The sequence below is a fragment of the Lepisosteus platostomus genome, chromosome 2, assembly GCF_059453375.1.
Source record: "Lepisosteus platostomus isolate fLepPlt1 chromosome 2, fLepPlt1.hap1, whole genome shotgun sequence".
NCBI lineage: Eukaryota > Metazoa > Chordata > Actinopteri > Semionotiformes > Lepisosteidae > Lepisosteus > Lepisosteus platostomus.
Genome location: NC_142612.1, coordinates 47294095 through 47315335, shown reverse-complemented (window position 1 = coordinate 47315335; position 21241 = coordinate 47294095). Strand labels below are relative to the sequence as shown.

At 34.6% G+C, this 21241-nt stretch overlaps 1 protein-coding gene across 1 annotated transcript; it reads right to left on the bottom strand.

Annotated features, from left to right (window-relative positions):
- Window positions 1–1297: 1297 nt before the first annotated feature.
- On the bottom strand, window positions 1298–6194 carry olig1 (oligodendrocyte transcription factor 1). Its single transcript, XM_088607716.1, has one exon. It carries the CDS (start codon window positions 5752–5754, stop codon window positions 5131–5133), a length of 624 nt encoding a protein of 207 aa, XP_088463842.1. The 5' UTR covers window positions 5755–6194; the 3' UTR covers window positions 1298–5130.
- Window positions 6195–21241: the final 15047 nt, after the last annotated feature.

The window sequence follows — 21241 nt, the reverse complement described above, 5'->3', positions numbered from 1 at the left end:
AACATCCCAGAACTATTTTATTTTCCTGTATTGTCCAAATCACCCAATCACCCCACTCAAATGAACTCTGTAGATGAAGGATAGATGAGTTAAGACGGAGCACAAAAAAGGGTCCTGCTACTTCAAACCCACCACGACCCCCACATCTCCAAAACAATAAGGCAACAAATTGCAAGAAAGTGAAAGGCAGCAGTGCCGAGAAAAAGGTAGCTGTAAAAAAAAGTGGGGGGAGAAAGGTAATCCTATTGAGATGTAAGTGAACATAAAGCAGCTATATGTAAATGCAAACGGTGGGCTTGGAGTTTCAGTATTCACTTTGATCTTCCAATCTGAGTTTAATTCTCCTATTTGTAAGGAAATCAAGGCCTATTAGGCTTAATCTCACTTAATAGCATGTACCTCTCCTTTTGTACTCTGCTTTAGGCAGCATCTTCTCTTCCTTGCACACAGCGTCTGGCATTCACACTTCTGTCGTAATCCCTACTTCCAGGGTGGCAATTATTTCAGTGCAGAGTATTTTATTATTATTATTCATGTAATTCTCAGAAGTGTGTGATTGCCACCACTCTCCCACCAGCCATTTAAGGAGGTCTGTTTTTTGGAGGGAACACCACATGAACTCCATTCAGTAGGACACATTTTCTGGGCGTTTGAGCGTATTGTGAAGTGGCTTTAATGAGATCCCGAAACCACCCAACCTTGCATGGCTGATATCAAGAATTTGATTAAAAAAAGAAAAACCTTTTGGACGAAGTAATTACACAACAGGTTTTGATCTTGTTGTTGTAAAATGAATGAGGGGGCAAGAAAAGGACTGTTTCACATTTTCAAAGACTATTCTTAACCCACTCTTATGGATCAAAAGCATATTAGTAATTGCTCCCCTCCACCAACTCAAATCATGCAAACAAAGCTGGTAGAGACCACAGCAAGGGCACTGACTTCCTTCTGATAAGAAAAAATGGCATTCAGGCTCTCTAGCTGTAGTGACTGATATATCTTGGCCACACTGAACATTTCTTCCTCTTATTGGCACTGCTTTTGGAGCAGAATGCAATTTAAAGATACAAAAGATCTGCAGTTGAGATCAGGTCAAAATAAACCGTAGCACAGTAGCACAGGGAGAGAATCTCAATTTTGTGGAAGATTGCATTATAACCAGATTTGAGGAGGATTTTTATTGTAATTCTAATTGCTTGTTTTTATCTGCAGTTACTCACACTGCCTTTAAGTTCCAATATCATTGAACAATCTATGATTTCTTGTTATTAAATTAAATATCTCACAAGGCAGAGAATTTGGATTCTTATGTTTTATTTTTATAATAAAGACAATAAAGCTCCTTCTACATTACAAGATGTGGACCAGACTACAGTACATATAAGCACAAGGGTATTTACATGTTTATACATCATTTATGCTTCAAAGCATGGATAATGAGCATAAAACCATCTTTATGCATTTTGGTGACAAAAGGAATGCTAATAATAATTTGACTTTACTCTTCCTTTCCTACGACCCTATGATCTACATACTTTCCTTGATATTCTACTGTTTTCTTCTTCTGAAAAAAATTCTATAAAATCCACCTTTCTTTAAATACTCATCTTCATGCCCCTGACTCTTTATCCTGACCGGCCTCCCTAAATCTGCAGCTGGTCCTCTTCTTCACTAGCTAACTTTCTCTGTTCATTCCTTTTTTAAGATCTTTCTCCTTGTCTAAACCTCTCGTCGTCACTCCTTTCTCTGCAACTTCTTCTGGCTATTGTGCTGTGTCATCTCCTCACTCTCCTGCCTCTTGTTTCCACCCATTATCCTCCCTTGACCTGAGTAGATAAGCAGGCATGTCAGAACGGCATCATTTTGACCATATTTGCACTTTGATCAATGATCTGACATTATTATTAGAGTGCTACTTCATGCTACTGAGTAGAGGATCAGAATCTCAAGAATGCTTATAAAATACATGCATACATAATTCTATTACATGTTTGCTATTCTGGTATATTACATTATGATCTCTCACCTTATTTCACTTAATTGCAATATTTTTACTTTTTTTTTACTGAATTAAAATTGCTTTGCTGTATATACACTTCTCATTATATCACCATTGTTGTATGAATTATATCAATGTTGTTATACCACTTCAACATTGAAATTTTGCACTAGGTATCTCTTTTCATTTTACAGTAATTGTGTTTCCTATATAAATTGTTTTAATAACAAATTATTATAAATTGGATAAAGGTGTCACCTAAATAATAGTAGTAATATTTAAGAGTAAGAGAACAGTAATAATCATAAACAGATAATGAAATAGCCCCATGACTCTAATACTGTATATACAGAAACTAAAGAAAATATCAATTTCTTATAACAAATGCTGAATTATAATAATGTTTAAATGCTGTTGGTAATATGAATCAATGATGAAAAATATCAGTAGTTTTTATTTCTCACACTCATTTCTATTTTAGTCTTTGCTATGAAACTGTCTTTTTTAACCTTATTTTCACCAAAGACCTGCTCCCTAAGATCATCCTGATTACAGAAACACTGTGCTCTTTTGTCTCTATCTGTGCTCTTTTGTCTCTATCTGTCTGACTGGTCAGCTTTGCTTCAGGGACCAGTGCTGTTCAAAGAGACAGAAAGTATACAACTTTTTTTTAAAAAGGACAAGGAAACATCCACAGGTCCTTAATTGTGCTGAAGTTGCTATTAATTCAAATAAATGACATTACTGTTCTTTATAACAAAGAAAACTAATTAAATAACTTTCTCTCATGAAAATGACATTGATATAATTATCAAAATATACTGGAAGCTTAATTGATGAAAGGACAATCCCAACAGTTCTTGGACAATGGTAAGGAACCAAATCAGTCTCTTCAATCCTATTTCTGTATATTTGTTCTTAGCAACTCAGCAACAGAACTTTAAAAAGGTGGAAACTGAACTCAATTGAATTGTCATATGACCTTTGTATTTAAATCAATGTTCATATGATGACCACAATGGTCACCATTTTGAGTAATAATTTGTTCCTTATATGTTTATTTCCTTATATTTCAGACATAGATTTTTTAAAGTTTTTTGTACATTACATATGTATTGTTATTGTCTGAATGATAATCAAGATGTGTAAATATTAACAAAGTGAAGCCAAATCCATAAAATATGAGCTGATGTTTTTAAAAATAAATATTCTGAAGTACTGTCAAATGATAAATAATGGCTAAATTAAACCTATAAACCTAAGTACTATGTACTTATACAATAATCATGAAAATATAGTTTCCTGATTAGTATTCACAGTATTCCTGTGTAAACATGCATTCCATGCTGTTTTAGAGAATACCCAGATGGCATTTCACAAATGACAGATTGCAGTCATTTACTATTAAATTAACTATTTATTTAGGTTTGAGGTTTTTAGATTTTTTTTCTCATCCATTAAAAAAATAATTGCCTTAACCCAGAAATAGATTATGAATGTATAAAAGACAATTATTAAAAAATATCTTAGTGGAGATATATTTCTTTCATTCTAGATTTAAATTGATCTAATCTCACTAAGTATTAAGTGTTAAACACATTCAGTATTTGTTGAGTTTTCTATTGAAAATGTGTTTTACATTTTAGATCAGTATGCTGTACTTATTAATATTGAATATTTTAGGTGGTGACATAATTGCTTGAAATCAGTTCATATAGTGTACTTATATTTTGTTTCAATTTTCTTTCTGAGGTATAGTATGTCAACAGTTTACAATAAATAAAAATGAATAATGAAAATAAAAATAACCTTAAAGCTTTACTGATCTATTGAGTTAATATACTTAAGAAGCACTATTTGTCCAAAACAAGCCAATTACGAAAGTTTATTTAAAATCAATAATAAAAGTGTTGTGTAATGTCTGAAAGCAATGTTTAAAAGGATGTGTTAAATAAATAAAAGAATTCCTGCTCTTTTTCATGTAACATTTATGTATGTCAATGACTTGCACTTTAGTTTAGCGCTTTCTAAGTTTCTGGGGTATACAGTACAAGTTTGTGATAAAGTTTTGTATTTTAATATTCCACACTTAACCATGATGGCACATTAGTAAATTAATTTCAATGTATTAATTTTAGCATCACCTAGCATTGGTAGATTTATAGTAATATTGACCTCCCCATATATCAGAAAAGGTGGTTATTTCTCTGTTTCCACTATCATTATAACAGATGAAAAGTATTCCAATCTTACTCAAACTGATTATTCCATTGCACCAAATACATTATTGTTGTAATTCTAATTACTTTTATCCTTGTTCTAGAATTTCTGATTACCACATTACCAGTTTAAGATAACTCTATTAAAATCCTGCTGAGATACAAAATGATTTGTAGAACTAAAAAGAAAAAATGTTCTCAATATAAAAAGGGAAAGTCACTGTAAAGACAGGTTCAGTTTTTATTTTTTTCATGTTTTAATGGTAAGGGAAATAACCTGTACTGGCATTTTTTTATGTCAGATAATTAACACTCTATAGTATTTAGGGTTTAGAATAATAATCACTAATAATAATCAATAATCAATAATAATCAATAATCACTAATTTGCACAGGTACTGTTATTTTAGAAAAAAGGCTCTTTTGTTATAATCCCATATATTTTATGTAAATGTATTTAAAAGTTATGTTTTTATAAGGTATTTCTTCAAAGGAAAAAATGAATTTTCATTGTAATAAAAAAATCAGTGCATTACATATTTTAAAAATTATTATTTTTAAGTTTCAGATCACCTTTAAATGCTCCCTTACTTTACAAAAATTGTTAAAACAATGCAATACAATTTTTATGTCTGACAACCACTACTGTTCATAAAAACCAATAATGACAATGTACTAAAAAGTTACATATATTAGCAAATAAAATAAAAGGAAATAGCAATTATGTTAGCAACAACAAAGTATGTTTGTTAATGACAAAGCCACTGATTTCCTTGACAAAATAAAAAAATATCATACATACAGTAACATCTGTATTGTTGATTTAAAATGTCTAAAATAAAAACAAAGCAGCCACAAATATGTGATAACTTTAGATAACATCTTAAGGAAATTGTCTGGTATATATGACTCTTATTTTGGAAACCTGGGACTGGGACTGGTTTGGATGAAACGAGGCAGCCTGCAGATACCACAGGAGCATATTTGACCCCCGTTCGTCCACTGCAGCTGGGGATACTGGTGTTCTTCTGGGGATAGTAGGGGACACTTACTGGCCAGGATGGAATCCGGGGTGAGAAAGAGAGACCCGGGAGCTGTGAAAAGTGGCCATCCTGCTAAAAGCAACCTGGGCACAGGCCCGCTCACCTCCCCAAGCAGCCTCCTCATCTCCTGGAGAGAGGTGCTAAGCAGCAAGATATAGTTCCTTGCCAGAATTAGAGTGGAGATCTTAGAAAGCTTTCGACCTGGGGCTCCATGCTGGTGTGCCGCTGAGTAGGGTGCCATCACCTCTCGAAGTGCATCCATGGCCACATTGAGGTCCTGCATCCTCTTCCTCTCCCTGTTATTGATCTTCCTCCTTAGTTCCTGCTGCTCTTCTGGACTGAACTCCTTGGTGGCTTTAGCATTTCCCTGAAGATAAGTCCTGTTGTTCTGATTCCCAAGTGTATAAGGTCCTCTCAGGTCCTGGCTAGGAATCTGGCCACGGAAAGAGGAGATTAGCCGATCACTGAAGACTGGCTTTGCTGGGCTGCTCATTCTGGAAGTGCTGTTAGCTGGCTTATGAATTCAGTTCCACTTTCTCAGATCTGGTTTTCTCCACTCCTGGAATTTCGATGCTCTCCTCTGGAAACTCTGGAGGGTGCACACCTGCATTCACATGCTTATTACATGGATCCTTCATGTGACAAAAGGCTGGACTTGCTTGTATTTGCCTTTGTTTTTTTTTTATTCTGGCCTGTTTTTACTATGTTGAAGTTGATGAAAAAGCAAAAAGTAAGGAAAGACCAATAAAGAGAAATCTTCATCTATCTTATTAAAAAATGTCTCCTAATTTCCCAGTCAAATGCTCCTGGGAAAGCTATGAATGGTTTCTGAATTGTCTGATCAGATTTCTGAGAATAACATTCTTAGTCCCAGAAATGAGATGCCTAGTAGTATATCAGGGGATGTTGTGTGTACAGGGAACAGGGGGCGGGTAGATGGTGGTGGAGGTGGACAAGGGGAGGAGGAACTCCCACTGATATAAAGATTTCTAAGAAAGGAATGATAAAGTTGCAGCCAATTATCTTTCCTGAAACATCAGCTGAGGTATCTTATTGGCTGACATACTGAACAAGCATTGATAACGTTAAAAAATAACAGCATTGTTCAGCTGCAACCAGCTAACTGCTAGTGTACCAAGAATTAAGGTAACATTTATAATTTTCAAATAATAATCCACCAGAACCTGCATTAACTTCCCATGTGTGTCAAGGTTTTTCACTGTGTTGCAAGCTTAAAAATTTCTTTAGAAGCCAAAAATGATATTATGAAGGAGTGCACAGTTCTACAGGACAGATAGAAATATAGGTTGATATAAGACATCCAGAGCCTTCAAAATTAATGGCACATTTCATTGAAAACATAAAAAATCTAAGATATATTTAAGATGAAAAAATAGAAATAATATCTAGATAGATATGACAGTACGTGCTTTAATTGTGTTTTTTTTTTATTTTAACACCAAGCTGTTTTAGTATTGATTAATTTGGCACATTTCACAATGCTGAAAGACATAATCATCTAAACAGACTTCTAATTCTGCTTTTTGTATGTGTGAAGTCAAAGTTAACTACCACAAACTGTCATTTTGGCTGTTTATATCTATGACAATATGACACACTACAGCATATCTGTGCATTACAAACACTGCAGATTTATTCTCAATATTATGAGTTGTCTATTCTATTCTATTTTGTAATTACTGAATGCTGATACTGTACATAGTTATAATTACATAGTACTGTAATGCTGATACTGTACATAATAATCCCTGTACCCTATAACTGAAAAAAATGTGTGATTGAAGTTATAGTAAGCTCTGATGAATCAGTGAAGAGACAATTTGTTTTCATTTTGCTGATGTACAAATTAAAAGAAAAAGAATTAATTCTCTAGTTCTGGTTGCCTAATACACTTTTGTAAAACCACATGTAACTTGTAGTATTGCTTCAGACCACTTTGTGTTTTGTTTTTATGTCTCTCTTTATCCATTTTCAGAGGTATCAGGTATCAACGAACTGGTGCAAAATCATTGGCACTTTTGAGGGCAAGTGAAAACCTTGTTTTCAGGAAGTGATGGTTGGTTGTCAACAGGTATAAAATGTTTTAAGACTATAGCAATTACAGTATGAATATCTAATCTAATTAAAGAGCCCAAAGAAGAGGTAATCTATAACTATACACTAAATGAATGACAGATTGTTCCAAACAGGAGAGACAACATTGACTACTTATGAGTCAAGTGGGAAAAAATTAGGTGAATAATTATTTTGAATTAAACAAAGAAGCAGGATCAAAAGTAGGTGAAATTTAAAAAGTTTCACTGAGGAAGAGGGTGAAATATAGGATTTTGATGTTTTGGGTAAAAAACATGAAGTGAGTCTTACAGTATTGTTTTTTTCCAGATTTTTCTCTACACACATGAAAAGAAGAAAGCTTGGGGGACAGAAAGCAAAGTGTTTATTGAGAAGCAGGAGAAGAAACCTTTAGAAAGGGGGTGAGTGAAACAAAAGTCTTTCTGGAGCCACTTCCCTGCCAGAAGTCAGTGTCATCCGGCTGGTATTTTGCAGATCCTGAATAGGCCAAATGGAGATAGACAGGAAGGGCAAGGGATAAAAGGAGCCTGGCAGGCTGGCAGCTGGAGAAAACAGGCAGCTACTAACCCAGGATCTGTGGCTAAACTTCCAGCTCCTGTCCCCTTCTGAAAGGGGCCTGAGTGATGAATTAGAGAGTCCATTGGTCAAGTTAGAAAGAAACCATAGTAGCACTGTTTTTTTAATCTCTCTCTGCCTCTGTGGCAGGCTAAAGACACCTGCACCAAAACAGAGGAAGAAAGAGATCAGGAGTGAAGGGGGGGGGGAGTTTTTTTTTTAAAGGGCAGGCCAGATCTATTAAGTGAATAAAGTCAAAGTTCAATATAGCTTGTGGAAAGAGGATGTCAGGCAAAGCATCACAAATAAGTTCAAGGTTTACAGAAAAGCCATGTTTCCAACCTTCTTTATGAGTTTGGAAACATTGTCTCCATTTATTAAAAGATTAAAAGAGTCTTTGTGGAGTCTTAACCAAGACATTTAGTGGAGTAGTTGCTCTTTTGTCAAAAGTGCCTAGGTTTAATAAACCTGCAAAGCTTAAAGGAGTGTGGATTTTCTGTCCCGTATTTTTTTTATTTCACTCTTTCTGTGTACATGCAGATGGTTCTATTTGTGGTCTAACTTACTATAATTCTGTACAAAATTTTAAAATCAAGCATAATTTTTATGTAATCTGATTTTTGTGTTTTCCCAATAGAGTATAAATATTATTTTCCTGCCAGTTTCACTGACATTTTATTTCTCCATCCAGGTAGATTTTTAAATAGATAGAATCCATTTCACAGTTCCTAATTTAGCTTATATGTTAATTCATAGACAGGATTCACAATTTTGGGACTTACAGTAATACATAATAATTCATAATAGTAATTCATAAATAATTTTGTTTTGAAGTAGGAATTATAAAAACAAAGCAAAATTCAATTGTATCTAAATCAGTGCCTGTAATTTTAGATTTTGATTTTTGAATTTGAACAATTTCAGATTTTGAGTTTTAGTACAGCTTACTAGCATGGGCTCCAGCATAGCCATAACCCTGTATTAGATAAAGGGGTTAGAATGATTAGCTGGATGGGTGAGTTTTGAAAACAGACATTTTGGAATTCAGTAGACTTTAAGTAATGACTTAGGAAAAGAAGATTTTTTTACCATATTTACTGAGCAATGTTTAAGACAATGGTGCCTAAAGAAACCCTCAGATTTTTTAGTTAGTGTCTGTTTTTTTTTGTTTGTGGGAATAAGTGTATATGGATTGAATTGCTGGGCAATGAGTGAAACGTATGAAGAGAGTTTATATTATTTTAATTCACTATGTCAGTAAATGGAGAAAAAAAATCACATTTACCATGACTTCCTTGAGCCACATTTATGCAGCAGGGCATTTACTGAAGCATTAGATTGATGGATAGATAGATAAGACTTTATTGATCCCGAAGGGAAATTGATGTGTTACAGCAGTCCAGCCCAAGACAAGCAAAAACAGACATCAGAATAGACAAAAAATTATACAAAAAAAAAAATAAATAATAAAAATAAATACATAGGTTTGTGCAAAATATGATGATCATAGTCACTGTAAAAAAACAATATAATATGTGCAAAATGTGCATAGGTTTATACAGATTGATTGTCCAAAAAGTATAATGGAGCAACATGCTGTCCATAGATGAGCAAATGAAGGGCTAACAGTCCTAGCCTAGAGCAGCGTTATACACCCTGACAGCAGCCGGGAGAAAAGACCTGTGGAAACGTTCCCTTGAACACCTTAGCTGGAGCAGTCTGTTGCTAAAAGTGCTCCGCTGCCGAGTAACAGTCCCATGAAGCGGATGAGAGGTGTTGTTCTGAGTGAACATGAGTGAATTATGAGTGAAGCACTATGTTCAAGATTACAATAGTGATCTCACACTATTTGAATGTACAAGTCTCCAGTCTGGAGCCTGGAACACTACCCTCTACTCCACATGGCGTTTAATTTTAGTAGAAAGTAAACTGCTCTTGAGCTGTTATTTTTTTTTGTTCTTTATATATGTTTAAACAAGGTTTGTTTATTAAAATGTAGCGAATTACAAATTACCACAAAGAAACCCTAAGAACGCACTAGTAATTAAAATGTGAAATCCACTTTTGTTTTAGATTTAAATAAACCATTGCCTATTTCCTTGCAAAAGTTCCTTTTTAAATTTTAACAGGAAGGGATAAGGTATCATGAAGCCATTGCAGATGGCAATCCAAATTCATCTCATATGTCAATTTTAGCTTTTTATTTCATAGCATCATGTGTACACTTGTCTGTTATATATGTATGTAGTTCAAAATACATTTATGTCAATTTAAAATGCATAACTAGCAAATGGCTTGCCCATGACCAATGGTAAAAAGACAGCATTGTCTGAAGAGTTCAAAATAATGCATCAAAAATAATGAGAAAATAGCAGATGTAAATGTCTATATTCCTTTCCTCCAGAAGAAACAGGTGCACATTAACAATAAAATGGCAAGCAATCTTTACTGCAAGGGTCAGGTCAAAGGGAAAAAGAATAATCCTTTCCTTGCTGTCCCTAACTCCGAAATCTATCAACAAGATCCTGACATGGCTCCTGCAAACATATGAGAAGATTACAAGCTGTTAATCAGGTGGAACCAATTGGTAAAGTTCTGCGATTGTAACCCCCTGTAGCCAAGTGTGACAGTTTCTTGAGAGAAGCAGCTTTTGTAAAAGATCGGTCTCTATCTTTCAGCTTTCTGAAATGCTGAAGCTCAGTATGGTTCCAGTTATGGCAGACAGTGTGCTTGTCATGCTTATTTCCATAATTAGAGACTGGAACTTTACACAACTATAGGGTACATTGTACTGGAGCTCTTAGTTTAATACTGTAAATGTACTTAAAGAAAAACAAACAAACAAGGCACTATCAGTAAAATGTTGTTGTTATTTCCTTCTTCTTAGTAGTAGTTTTTCTGCACTATTTTCCACAATATTTTTATAATTCTGTGACTTTAATTTCACCAGATTCATGGGAGCAAATGCAAAAATTGCAAAGTGGAATACAAAAATAACACATCTATGTATGTGGCACTTCCTGCCATCCAACTTTCACTAAGCTTGTGGTTAACCCTGCAAATACAAGGCACAAGGCCGGACTACACTATGGATGGGATGCATGTCTATCAGAAGGCACACATACCACACACACAATTTGTATACAATGTTTATGCTGAATTGTATATACTGTATTTGGACTAATGGAGGAAACTGGAGAACCTATATAAAAACTATACAGGCACAAGAGAACATGCAACCTCCACATGAAAGAACTATCATATTCTAGGGCTTTTAGGCAGCAATGATAACTAGCATGATACCAAAAAGACATATAGTACTACAGTAAATGCTCCTGCTGTAAACAGAGTCAGGAACTCTTTTTTAAAAACAGACTTTAACATTAAAAAATAAAAAAATAAAGTAGAATTTGATTCCAAAAATAAGAAGGCACATTTCCATTGTACTCAAATGATGTTTTTAGACAGCTTCTGATATTTTAACATTTTTTATTGTTTTTATATTTTATGCAACCAGCACTTACAGTAATGTACACTAGCACTTTCTAAAACCAACTTTGAGTAATCTGTGTCAATGATATGATCAAATCTAGAGCCACTGAACATGATAACAATATGTGTCCAACACACAAACTTACTGTAGCTGTCTCTAGAATGTATGAAATTTTCAAAAGTAAAATACATTGAATTAGTATTCAGTGGTGACAATTAAGGCTGCTTAAGTAGGTAATAGAATTTTTAGGAAAGTTCCACAGAAGAAATCTGCTAAAAGTGTAATTTCTGCAAACTTGGTAACAGTTTCAGTACTACGGTATTAATTTCAATATGGCCTCATATTCAAATTTCAAATTTAATTTCAAACAATCTCATGAAATGCCCTTTGTATTAAGGTATTGGCAGAAAATATTCCATACTCCATTTAACAAAATAATCCTGAACAAGTAAAAGTAAAGATGAATAGTCAGGTCACATGCAGAAGGACAAGATAACATGAGTTTGCAGCTGTTTTAAAAATACACCATCTGTCCATGTAATTTTATTCTGCATAGCCAGAGCACCTAAGAGAAGAATTATACATTTGATTAAAAATGAAAAGCAGCCTTTTCAGAGTATGTTGTGATTTTGCTTTTTCTGATAGAGTTTGCATTTAAATCTAAATTTTAAATGCTTTGGTCATTCGTTAGCTCCCAGCCACCATAAGCAGTAAAGTCTTAGTTATTTCTCTGCATCAACATGTTCAATTTCCTAATGGGTCTGTATAACCCTTTTCAGAGGAGCTGACATGTTCTTGTCTTAGTTACAAACAAGTGACTCAATTAACCAAGGCCCATCACTTTCACTGTCTACTGTGCCCATCTCTAGTGTGACAGTGATGGATCTACCTCTGCTAATAGGATCAGCTCCAAAGAATGTTCAAAAACAAAATAGGGACACACGTCTGAGTCCTTTTAAAATGTGCATTTGGTCTGATTCTTTTGTATGGAGTTTACTCAAAGGGGCGGTGCAGGGCAGAAAAGGTGAGGGAATCAAAAAATGATTAATGGTTTCCCAGAAAGAGTGGAAATCAGATGAGAGCTTCAAAAAAAGAAAGGTGTCTTGGCAGTATTTTAAAGAGATTGGCAGGGCTTTTAATTCACACAGAATCTACCAGCTAGGGTGGTGCTCACACACTGGGAAGGAGTACAATGGAGTAGGGTGACTCTTCCATGGGGGTTTCAGCTCTAGATGACATTGATGTTGAATGAGAAATGGGGAGCTACCTAGAGCTTGTGCTCCCAGCTCCATGTCATTCAGCAAAGGAGCTGAAAATAATTCTCAGGAGTTTGTCAAGACATCTTCAACAAGTGAAGATAAATTACACCAGAAAACTTCAAGACAAACACAAGAATGGCAGTGAAAGAGAAGGAAGTGGCCCTCGCCTACTCATCAATCTTCACTGTGCCAAACTTGACTTCACTTTGCCAGACTTGACAGTCTCTTCAGGGCCTGAGTATAAGTGTATGTGTCACTTCACTGTATGCATAAAACTATGAATGCATAAATGTCTGTGGATCATTTTCTTTGTCACATTAATGCAATAAGACAGTGACTCTTGCCCCTCACGTCAATTCAGTCAAAAAATATATTTTAATCTTTTTCTCAATGATGTTTTTATTATTATATTTGGAGCTTGTCTAGTGTCAGTCAACATGGTTCAGAGCCACAACATTAATGAGATGTACATCTTTTTTACACTGCTTGCCAACATTTCAAATGGCACAGTTAAGGCATTAAATGGGTCACCAGACTATGCTTACAGGCACTCTGTCAATAATAATGTGAACAAATAAACTTTGAACCACCTAGCCCCTGTCAGGCACTGCCAAAAAAGTACAATCCCTTGGAAAGGTTATGATGAGGAGCTGTATCATCACAAGAGTAGCATATAGAGAATAATTCCACACACTACTACAGTAAGTAAAATAAAATAAGAAGGCCTTTTTTGAGAAAGCCTTGGAGTCTTTTCATATACCCAAGGAACACAACCAAAACATGCCTATTCTCTTTCATTTTGCTTTTTAGTGTGAAATTAAGTTAACATCCTAGGAAGATCCCATCAAATAAACAGGATATTCTATATGTAAAATTAAAGCTCCTCAGTACCATTGAAGCAGCAGCTGTAAGTAAAGATAAAAAGGTAATATAAATTAGAACCCTTGGCAATATAAGAAATCCTCACCTGTAGGTGGTTTGTTGCTTTTTTTAAACTTTGTGACGTAGCATTTAATCTGTCTTGTTTTAGAGTTGGCTATTTTTCATTTGTAGTCCCACATTCCTTCCACTCTTCCCTCAGAGAAGAAAGAATATCTTGTGCTTATGTCTGTTCAAGACCAAGCATCTTAATTATTTCTTTCCTGTTTCCTTTAAGCTGCTCATCCCTTTTTAGCTTTATTAGGCAAATTCATTTGGCCCAGGGGCTGAAAGCTCAGCTTTGTTACTTATCTCCTTCTGAGCTGATAGAAAGAACATTTGTTTGGTGTCAAATGCAACCTATTGATTGCTGTGTTGATTTACAATGATTTTTAACTGCACAACAGTATACTCCTCTTTCTCTGGGGCTACATAAGTCTTTTTGTTTTATCTTCCACAACCTGAATAGATAGTTTGGTCCAAATACTCACAAAGATCTTCATAACTAGGTAAGAGACCATGTGGAGATTTTGACAAAGCTACATTACACATTTTAATATTCCATATAATTTCTTTCCAGACCCTCGGAAAAAAGCATGACATTTATTTTATGCTCATGCAAACAAATTCTAAAATGAGAAATCTTAATTTCTCCACTTAAAGAACTATTATATTCTCCTGGGGGACTGTGATCCATCCTGCCAATCCAGATTTTTATAATAGGCTACAGAACTAAAGGGTGACAGTAGAGCAGTGGCTAGCATTGCTTAGTCCCTGGATTTAATTCCAGACAGGGTGTTACATGCATGGAGTTTGTATGTTCTTCCTGTGTTCACATGGGTTTATGCCAGGTGCTCCTATTTCACCCCACAGTCCAAAAACATACAGGTCGTTTAATTGGCTTCTGAGAAAATTGTCTCTATGTGTGAGTGTGTGTGTGTGTGTGTGTTTGTGTTTTTGTATCTGTCCGGTGGTGGACTAGCATCCTATCCAGGATACCCTGCCTTGCACCCACTGCTTGCTGTGGCTCCCCCGCAACCATGAATTTTAAGAAGCTGTTAGAAGATGTATGGATGGAATATAGAAAAACATTGTTTTAAGCAAGTCAACCTCAGTGTGGAAAAATTTAATGTTTCTGTGCACTTTAGAATTAATTCTGCTTCTGCCATCATCAGCTACATTATCAATAATGACCAGTGAGCCAGTTCTAGAGGCAATTAATCCCAAACCATGACACTTCACCATGTTTCACAGATGATGTAACTTGCCTTGGATCATTTGCAGTTCCTTTCTTTCTCCACACTTTGCCTTTCTGTTACGTACAGTAGATAAAAGTTCATCTTTGTCTCATCTATCCATAAAACTTTATTTCAGAACTGCTGTGGCTAACCTTTGTACTTCTTTATAAATGTTAATCTGCTCTTTCTGTTTTTAGTGGTAATGAGAGGTTTGCATCTTGCAGTGTAGCCCTTGTAAATCTCCCATTGGAGTCTTCTGCATTCAGTGAATTGAGATGCTTGTCCTGTGGATATTGTCTGCAATTTCGTTGGCGGTTATTTTAGGTTTTTCTTCACAGTTTTAATATTTTATCTGTAAGCAATTGCTGTTATTTCCCTTAAAAGACCTAGTCTTCTCCGTCAGTGCTTTATTACTTTTTAAAGACATTCCATTTTGTGCAATGCCCAATTTCTCTCCAGTAGTTCTAATTAGAATATTTTTCACTCTCATCTTCTCAATTTGTTGAGTAACACTTTAGTCTTCATCTTGGATTATGTCTTCTAAGTCAAGAGACGGACCCAAAAAGTAAATTCCAAAGGCTGGAACCAAGACTATACATTCACAGCTCTTTATATTGCAACATAGAACATTTTAACAATCTGAAGCACCTGACAGACATTTGTCCCAAATACTTTTGTCCCAGATATGGACAAGAACTTCTAAGCCAATTCCCCAATAATGTAAGTGATGCTGTCTTTTGAGATATTGAACCAAGGTCCTGACTACTTGGTTGTTAAAGATCCCATGACATTATATAAAAGAGAAGGAATCTGAACGTCTGTGTGCTGGATTAATGCCACTTTCAATTTTTAATCTTCTGGCATCCATGAACTTCTCTCTTAATTCAATTTTTCACTTCTCTACTGGATATGTTGTGCTATGGGGTTTCTGTAGAATAATGTCTGCCAGAAAAGTAGAGATGAGTGCTGCACTTTAGTTATGGACAAGGTGTGTCTGCAAAGCTTTTGGATCCCTTAAAATGAAAACAAGACATAAATACATGAAATAATTATTATTTAGAAATATATTTTTGTATAAAGGTTACTAAAGCTAAATTGTATGGCTTTAGTTTGGCTCAAACAATGAAGAGATCTTCATGTTGACTAATCTGGGGTTCAATTTACCAATCTGTAGTCTTGAAAACATAATAAAACATTGCCATGAAATGAAAGATGATGTCTAATAGACAAAGAAGCCACATGGACCAACAAATGTTTTTTTTTTTTATTTTGGATGCTAAATTGAAACAAAGCTGACAGTAGTGAATCCCAAGTAAAGTAAATGTTATAACCCTAATTAACTGCAGTCATTAGAAAAAAAATCACACTAAAATAAATATTACCTTCTTATTGAATTTGTATTTTAAAAACACAGCATACTTCTATGTATGAACTACTGTTACAGTATATGAACAGTATACTGCTTTATGTAATAATGTTCAGTTTTTTTATCTGTGAATTCACAATAGCTTCTTTCCCCATAAATCTCTCTCTACTAATCAAAGTAACAATCTTAATCAGATCTCAAAGGCTACTTGAGGAAAACAATTTAGCTATTGATATCTTGACTTTGAAGTGAAACTTGGATTCAGCAGTTATTGACTTTTGCAGTGTTGCTCAATTGTATAGTTTGAGAATGCTTTTCAAAACTAAACTGCGTAAGGTACATTTACAGTTTTTAGCTTATAGCTTATGGTTCAGAAATATACCAAAATATTAAAAATTATAGTATTGATTTTTTAAGAGTTGTTGTGTCACAATATTAAATTGCCAAAATATCCACAATGGAACAGACTGGTTAATCAAAACAGAAGGGTATACATTTAGGAAACTAGGAACAAGTACTGGTTGAAGTAGGCTTCTTTATTGTGGGTCACCAATGAGATGTTTTCAGTGATGTTTATTGGCACAAAGATGAGGAGTGACAGACAGGAGTGATAACACTGGCAGACCATATGGGGCATCCCCATCTGATCCACCTTTGCAATTTGATAGCTCCTAAATATGTATTCTGCTGTCAAAAAAATTTAATCACAATTCATCAGAGACCTCTTGCCCTGGTGTCGGGCATATGGAAAAATCAAAGCTGTTATGTTTTGAGTGTCTTAAGCTAACAGAGCGGGAGAGAGTGCTGGACACAGAAATAGCTAATTGCATTTAGAAGTAAATGGAAAGGTATGATGAGGTAGTGTTGCAGGCAGACGGGTGGGCTTAACATCTGTTAGTAGAATACTTGGTCTGGGACCCAAGTTTGGCTAATCTTTGGATTGGACTCAGACCCACAATGTAAAAGGATTTTGCAGTAGGTCAAATTATGTTACTTTTATGTTTATTTTTATGTTTATCCTACTCGGATAATAAATTATACTGTAAATGTTTTATTTTTTACCTTGGGTAAAAAAATTACAAAGGTCCAAAGTCTAATGCTGTGTGTTTTTCTATTATTATGTGTAATCATGCACAATATTCTTATGATAAGTCATATTGATGTAGACTAAATATGTCCATAGATGATCTATATTTTAAGGTATAAACACTAAGCCTTTATTCTAAATGTTTAGATGTGAAAAGATTACTCTTCAGCTTCAGACAAACATTACTGATCTTCTCTTGGGTGGGATAAGAGTATCAAACTCAAGAATGGTCAATGCACTTTAGTTTTGTGGACACGTTCTATCAAAGTCTTTCACTTGACAAGTCCATAATATGCTGCCTTGTGATTAATACCCATTTGATATACCCCCACACTCACTTTGAAGCTAAATCCCATCCTTACCACATAGTCTTTTATTAGGCCTTAGATCTATGTCATGAATATCCAAAGGTCTCTTACTTCATAGGATTATCCTTCTTTGTAAGCAGCTTTGCAAAACATTTGCAAAAAATGCATCCCTTTCTCTCACACCCTCTCTGTGTCTCTCACAGACACACTGGTCTGTTACCTCTCTGAATATATTGCAGGCAGGTGACACATCCACTGGTAAAACAATGTCCATGTTAAACACATGTCTGTTCAGGATCTTTCAAAGGACTGAAAGCAAAGATACAATTTTTTTCAATTGCAACCTTTTAGTCAATGACTATGTAATGATTGTCTTTGACAGCTTCAAATAGTGGTATTTTCTTTAATTGTTAGTGTTAGGTAGAGACACAAAACACACTTAAGCCGACAAATTATAACCCAGAGACAAAAAGTGAAATATGTTAAAATCACAACCTAATTTTCATAGAACTCAAGTGTATCCTACTCTACTGAACATAACACATAAAACATACAGTCTTGATTGTGCAATTTTATTTCCCATCAACCACCTTCTTCGGGTGTCAGCCAAAACATTGTGTTTCTTTTCTTCTCTTTTCAACATGGAATAAACCTTTATTTGTTCCTATATAAATCCAATATTTTTTTTCAGAGACTGGACATGGGAATATTTATGCAATAGTTGTACAAATAAAAAAGTAAAAAACGGTGCTTGATAAATTGATCAAAATATTTTGTTATATTAATGGCATATTATGGTATTTTAAGTATCCACACCCATTTGCTTCCTGAGTGTTACAACAGTTCTTTGTTTCTTCTTGGGTATCACCAACTGTGAGGAATTTTGTGAGTTCTTTAAAGATATTATCTTTTGTTAACAAAGTACATCATGCTTTTTGAGAGGGGTGTTCATCTGTGGTTTGTTTGGAGACTTTAGTTTTCATGTATGTTCATCTGAAAAGAAGTCCCCAGATACTCATGAATATTCAACTGTCTTTAAACAACTGATTACCTCCACGAAAGGAGATTTTGTGATCAATGGCCAAATTGTTAGACGATAACAAGGAATGCTGTTTCATCATTTTCAAAGAAGAAAATAATTTTAATTCATACATATTCACAGTGATTACATTCATAATTATTTGGAGAGTCTATTTAACGTGTGAGGGGTAAGGAGAAAAACAATCAGCAGAATCTATTGTTTTTATACTGCTGAGTGTTTTGTTTAATTAAAGAGATTATGAAAATTCTAATAATATTACAATAGTGATATTTCCTAGTAAAAGGCAGTTGTAGATCATGAAATTTAAAAAGCCTGAGCTCATTAAGTATAACTAAATGAGGTAGGGTGTGTGAGAGGGAGTTAATTAATGCTGAAATGTAATACCTTGTAATTCTTAACCCTTTGAGGACTTATTATCCCAGACAGCAAATGACCTCATAATAAGAAAAAATCTAAACCTAATGGTGAAACAGATGGGTGTATACAGAATAGGATAATTTTTCAGGAAAATTAAATCTTTGAATTTTTGTTGTTTTTTTTTCCGTTTGTGTTACTAGATGACTAGTTTGAGCAAATACTGACATATTTCTTTAAAGGCACACACATACTGTACATTTCCTCTAAATGGTGAAAACCTGGAGAAAGGGAAAAAAAAAACTATTTCAAGTGAGAAATTACATTAAATAAGAAAAGTCGATTAATTTAATTATTTTTAAAAGTTTTAAACCCATTTTTATGGCTGATTTCAAAGTTTAAATTGTGAGCCTTTGACCAAAGGAAAGGCATAGAAGACACATATTAAACAAAAGTACACACAGCAAATCTGATGCCAGGACTGTCAGGCAGCAAAGACCTGTACATAATATTTCACTGCAAACTTTGCACATACTGCATTAATAATGTTTTGACTCTTTGTTGTTAAAATAATGTTTGCAATTGAGAGCAAAAATTATTTTTCTTGCTTTTCATTAAATAAATACTGGGACAAACTACCAATGTAAGATATTTCTGTGTTGTACAATTTCTATTGTGTCCCTGCTTCAGGAAAAAGGAAAGCCTCAGAATATCAATGGAGTATACACAGACTGATTGGATTAAAAAAGAAAAACATTTGCTAAACAAGAAGTGTTCAAAAACCTCTCATACTCATCAATTTTCTAACCACTTCATCTAATTCAGTCACCTATCCCAGCAGGCAAATCGCAGTAGACAGGGTACACTCTTGTTGGGACATCTACAGGCACAAACACAGACACGAACACACTCACATGAGGTACAGTTTTCCTAGAAGCCAATTAACCTACTATTATGTCTGTGGACTGTGGGAGGAAAGTGGAGCACCTGGGAAAAATGGGCAGAACACATAAAATCCACACCGATAGAACCCCAGGTCCAGAACTCAATCCAAGGCTCAGTGCTGCAAGGCAACAATGCTTAACCACCATGCTGCTCCAGATTACAGTATATCAAAGGAAAATACAATAAAAACATCAGAAAACCAATTCCAATTCTATCAAGAAGAAACAATTAAGAAGTAAAAATTAATAAGAATTGTAATAATTCATAGATGAGCACACAACACATCTTTGATAGTGATCTAATATATTAGTACCTTTAACAAACAGGGGTGAGTTTCCCGAAAAAGATGAATCTTAGAGACTAATGAGCAACTTTACGATGTACATACATAATGTATGTGCTACTTTTACGTGCGTTTCCCAAAGCCTTTCTTAATCATTTTACGAGCGAGTATAAAGTACTTCTTTGTAAACCCCACCCCTGAAGTCACTTAGCAAAAAGCATCACAAGTCGAATGAAAAACAATCGTTTGACAATACTTTCATTATATGGTGTCGGTTTTGGTCCTTCAGTGGGATGAAATAAAGTTGTGAAAAGGAATATGAAGTAAACATGACATCATAATTTAACAACCAATTAAGTGAAAGCGTATAGATAGGCACAAAATGGGACTAAGAGAAATTGCTTCTAAGAGAAAAGAAAATAAATGACTGACATGCTTTAAAACAAAACCATGATTTACAGCGTTGACAGTGTATGCGTCCTGCACAACGTCTTTGATTTAAAGCAAGATTTTTTTGGTGCGCTGCCATTGTTAAGAATCACAATATTTCATGAGAAAATACTGTTGTTATTTATAGTTATTGGGTGTATTGGAACTCCATTTTAAATGGTCTTATTAACATGACATCTGGAAAAATTAACTACTAAGCTTGCCATGTGTCACTCAACAAATACAGGACCTACTGTATAATCAAATTATGGATTGGGGTTCTCTGGGCATGTGCCTTCGCTGCTCCCATACAACTACAAGTAGAGGAGAAAATACAGATAAAAGAAAGAAAACATAAACAGAACAAAAAAAAAAACAATTAACTGCCAGTGGTAATTAAGTAAATATTTCCAAATTTCCTCTTACATAGTACAACAAAATATCAAAATCCTTAATATAAAAATGATGTGAATTTAATGTGCTCTGTCTAGCGATCTCTGTTACTAAGGTTGGTGCAAGAGGTACAGTTTAAGAAGCACTTAGTGATTAACGAGAGGGTCGGGGAGCACATAGATTACGAAGGATTTAACGTGCTACTTTAATTACGAT

Excerpts from the sequence above, each read along its gene's own strand:
- olig1 (XM_088607716.1), bottom strand. The coding sequence starts at position 5,754 with ATGAGCAGCCCAGCAAAGCCAGTCTTCAGTGATCGGCTAATCTCCTCT.